At 37.5% G+C, this 4,500-nt stretch overlaps 1 protein-coding gene across 1 annotated transcript in view; it reads right to left on the minus strand.

Moving 5' to 3' along the window:
- The window catches only part of LOC107558291 (coiled-coil domain-containing protein 94-like), a 9,155-nt gene extending 5,493 nt beyond the window's left edge, over positions 1 to 3,662 (minus strand). Inside the window, exons 1-5 of the mRNA XM_016241935.1 lie at positions 3,507 to 3,662; positions 3,102 to 3,202; positions 2,353 to 2,497; positions 2,103 to 2,237; positions 1,665 to 1,846 (exon numbers count right to left, since the gene is read on the minus strand). Of these exons, the coding sequence (XP_016097421.1) occupies positions 1,665 to 1,846; positions 2,103 to 2,237; positions 2,353 to 2,497; positions 3,102 to 3,202; positions 3,507 to 3,530 (587 nt within the window). The 5' untranslated portion in view covers positions 3,531 to 3,662. The remainder of the gene's footprint in view (positions 1 to 1,664; positions 1,847 to 2,102; positions 2,238 to 2,352; positions 2,498 to 3,101; positions 3,203 to 3,506) is intronic.
- Between the last annotated feature and the right edge of the window lie 838 nt (positions 3,663 to 4,500).

The following is a 4,500-nucleotide window of genomic DNA, read 5'->3' on the forward strand; positions in this document are numbered from 1 at the left end:
CGACATCAGAAATGGATATTATATAATAGATGCTTTTTTGAACATTTTAGCAATTAAAAAATATATATATATTTTCTTTTAAATTAAAAAAAAAGAATATATATTTTTTTTTTTTTACACTGCACCCCTGCTCTCAACAGACGGCACCCCGGTTGGGAAACACTGGTCTAAACCACCCTATATTATATAATCCATGCTTTTTATCTTGACATTACATGCTACTTGTGAATGCACAAGGTGTAATTGTCACATGTGAGTGTACATGGTAAGCAATAGATATATCGATTTACTGATATTTTCCCGATATTTAAGCATTTTACCATAATCGGATATCGGTTTTGTAATATCGGATTCACCGATAAACGCTGCTCTCTTGTGGGTGTTTTGAGAATTGAGCGCAGGATCACCATTGCAGCGCATCTGAGGGGAGACGAGACAACAACAACGGCATGGTGCAGGTACTTGATTTGCTGTAGTTTGTGAACTTTATTTAACATAAATTAGATGCATTACATGAATGTATGCTCTAAGAAATAGAGACCAACTCACGGAGTCGTGTAAAATAATCCGTCAAGTCCTGTCCCAATAAAGAAGTAACTTTGCCTGAATTAAATATACAGCCATGAATGAGCGCATATTGGAAATAAAAGCGCTGAATTGAATTCTCTCTCTGCTGTGTATTTGCTCATCGTTAGTCTCGTGAAGCTGCTTTAGCAAAACACGCACAACGCGTGCATGTATTTGTACTGATGCAGAATGAGAGGACAGTAGCACAGCCTAACGCATTTCACACAGCCTGTTAGTTTCACTTTCGCCAGAAAGTCGTGTATGCCTAAGGTTGAAAGTAAATGATGTTTATAGTGAATGCCCCTAGAAATGGTCTTATTTTTACGATTTAGTTTTAATCCAAATGATGCGTGTGCTAAGTGACTGAACATCAAAGATCACACAACAGAAGTGCGTGCTCTCTCTCTCTCTATCGTTAAGTAACTTGTGCATTGTTTTACTTACTTGTTTTTGACATATCCGACCGAACTACAAACTTTCCAGTGATGTCTGTGAGAAAGGTATATTCACTCGACAAGCTCGCGCATCTGCGCCGCCGCGCGCTCAATCCACTCAGCGTGCTTTGTTTATCAGCTCGCGCACATCAGCTATACAGACATTAATACTGAAAGTTTAACATTATATTAATTGCATACATATACTTCGTAGACATCCTTAATCTCTTATAACGCCATTCTGCTGTCTGTTGTGGGTGTTTCTTTGTCTGAATATGGCACTGATCACATGCTGTGTGGTATCGGCATTTGGAATCGGGGCATTTTAACGAGTACGAGTACAGAAGCTCAGTATCGGGCCCGATACCGATGGTGCATCCCTAATATTTATGGCTTGCTTAATTTTTCATTCTCAAGAATTTCATTTTCAAATGTTAAACCATTAAACTTTTAGCAGAAGTTGCACTAAGCCATATCGCAATTTCGTTTTTATATTGATTAATCATGCAGCCCCACTGTAATCCTTGTCATTTAAGTTTTTCTCCCATTTTAAATAACCTTTTTGTGCGCTTAAATGAATCTGTAGTGTGACAAATGCATTTTTAAAAAGCTCAAATATTCCAACATACAGTGTATGAAGCAAAAAGTTCAAAGGTTTCTTACTTGGTCTCTCGTTCGTCTTCCTCCAGCTCTCTCTCTCTCTGTCTCCGCTCCATCTCTTTATACTGGTCCAGCATGCCCTCAAAGTCCACCTGCGCCTGCCTCTGGTTCAGCTCCTTCAGCTCCTGCAGGTTCTCCAGCACCTCCATCTCCAACTTTGAGTCTCGTGTGCGGTTCTCCAGGACCTGTGACAGCATTCAGGGACGTTACGTTTTAAGTTTGTATGCGCTTTTGTTTGCTCCCTTACAAAGATGCTTTTATCAATGTAAAATGTTGAAAACAGTTATAAAAAATGAAATAATGCTTATTTTACACTAAACATTTCTGGAAAGTGGAAAAAAAAAAGACAAATTAAACACAAATAGAACAGAATAAAGTAATAAATTCCTAACAAAGCCGCTAATAATAAAATACACAAGTAGTCTAAAGCTTCTATCAGACCTTCATGGGGTTATTGAGTTCCTCTTCTTCTCGATCCTGCTGGATTTTTTTCTCCTCCTCTTCGATCAGTTTCTCGGCCTGAAAATTGCGTGTTGCACCATGTTCCATGACGTAATCGGTGTTCACTGGATCTGTCTGTGAAACACAGCAATTAGATGAGATGCAACCAAACAAACACACATGGACAAGAATAAAAACACCTTAAGTGTTTGTCTGTCGGTTTTAAAGAGTATGATGTTTATTCTAGTACCTTGAAGGTGATCTCAGCCAAACATCTGGTGCATTTAATGTAGAATCTGAAAATGAGAAGCCCCAGGTACAGTTCGTTCTGAACGGTCTCTTTACGGGCATTAAACTTCTTCCCTTTGTAAATGTATTCTCCACACGTTTTACACCTGTGTAACAACAAGCATTATTATTTTGAAAGGTGACAATCTCTCATCAGTCAAAATACAGATGTTTTCCTCACAACGAATACGTTCACATTCAATATATCTTGTTTTTACAGTGATATATGGTTCAAAGACAAAAGATGGTTTTCAAGCATCAAAACAAAAAACAATGACCATCATATATAAATACATATTTTTTTTATACTGAATGATGATGGAACATTATTTCCCCCATATATATATATATATATATATATATATATATATATATATATATATATATATAAATATATAATTATTTTCTTATTTTCTCAGAGCATTTTTAGTCATTAAGGAGATATCTTTCAAAACAGACTAAAATCTTTTGACGGATTTTACTAATTAAGTGCATCATAACCAGTAATTGTTGTCAGTTTTCAGATTTCTGATCGCACACACACACACACACACACACAAATTTGTTGTTATTTTATCCTGTATAGATATAGATCTGTACAAAATAGTTTAATATTAATGCTTATTATTAATTTCTAAAACCATGTTTTTATTTGAAACCTGCAATAATACCACAGAGTATTACTAATTCAAAACACGTATATAAACTCACCTCATATTAAATGGTGCCATCAATCTAACGACATACTGACGGTCTTTGGGCAGTTTGAGTTTAGGGATTTTAGACGGATCGAAATCCGGAGGATAGTATTTCTGAGGAAAAACAAGAGACAGTTTATCACAGAAATGAACTTTGTAAACAGAAACTTATTTCAAAGTTCATCTTAGCATGTGTATTCAAGATTATTCCAACATACATGTACATTATGGGCTTCGAAAACATTACTTAACACGAAAAAGGAACCGATCTGACTTGTATTTAATAAAAGTAGGCTATACGCTGCATTGCTATGCTAACGTTCCTTCATTAGCACGGTGATATCTTAGATATTACTCCTCCAATCCACCTTAAGCCGTAACACAACAACAACATAACATTAAAGAAGGAGGTACTTACATTCAAAACCTTTCTTTCCGACATGGTTCTCTTTAATTGACTAAAATGTAAACTGTGTGTTTTTGTACACTTTACGCGCTGGACGCTCTTCCTCGACGTCACGCGCTGTGTGTATCAGTCACTCACGCGCCGCAGTGCTGCCACCAACGGCAGAGCGTTGGTATTACAGGCTATTTTTTACAGTCTATGGGCAACACACGGAATTACAGAATTGCTTATATTTAGGGTAACACACAGTAATATGAATTTGAGTAGAATGCAGAGAGTTGTAAAACCGGAAGGTGCTATGGACAATAAGGTGGTTTATATATTAAAAAACAGAACTATAATTCTCAAAATATGACTTCATTGAAGCCACTAGAGGGAGAAACTGGATAGGAAATTAATTCTGAAACGCGAAAGAGTTTTTCATGTTGCATTTTATTGTAGGCTAATACAAGCTGTAATATTCATGTCATAGAGGAAAGCAAATCAGAAGTGTTTTGGGGACGATCTTGTACTAAAATAGACTAAATAGTTACGCACACGGTGAACTCAGATTATGAACCAGTCAATACACACACAACACAATCGATACTTGTCATAAAAAAGTGGTATTTTCTTGCTTTGTAACTCATTTGGCGTGCGCAAATGTTTGGTTGTGATGTGCGTAATCCGGCAGCGCAGCTCAAGGGCGCGCGCAGGGTGTTTGGCACCAGTTTCTGCGCACAGACGGTGAACTCAGATTATGAACCAGTCAATACACACACAACACAATCGATACTTGTCATAAAAAAGTGGTATTTTCTTGCTTTGTAACTCATTTGGCGTGCGCAAATGTTTGGTTGTGATGTGCGTAATCCGGCAGCGCAGCTCAAGGGCGCGCGCAGGGTGTTTGGCACCAGTTTCTGCGCACAGAGAGAGAGAGAGAGAGAGAGAGAGAGAGAGAGAGAGAGAGAGAGAGAGAGAGAGGCGCAAAGAGAAAGGGTGCGACAAAGAAAAAGTAAACACACAC

This window comes from Sinocyclocheilus grahami, unplaced genomic scaffold, assembly GCF_001515645.1.
Source record: "Sinocyclocheilus grahami isolate Dianchi unplaced genomic scaffold, SAMN03320097.WGS_v1.1 scaffold639.1, whole genome shotgun sequence".
Taxonomy (NCBI): domain Eukaryota; kingdom Metazoa; phylum Chordata; class Actinopteri; order Cypriniformes; family Cyprinidae; genus Sinocyclocheilus; species Sinocyclocheilus grahami.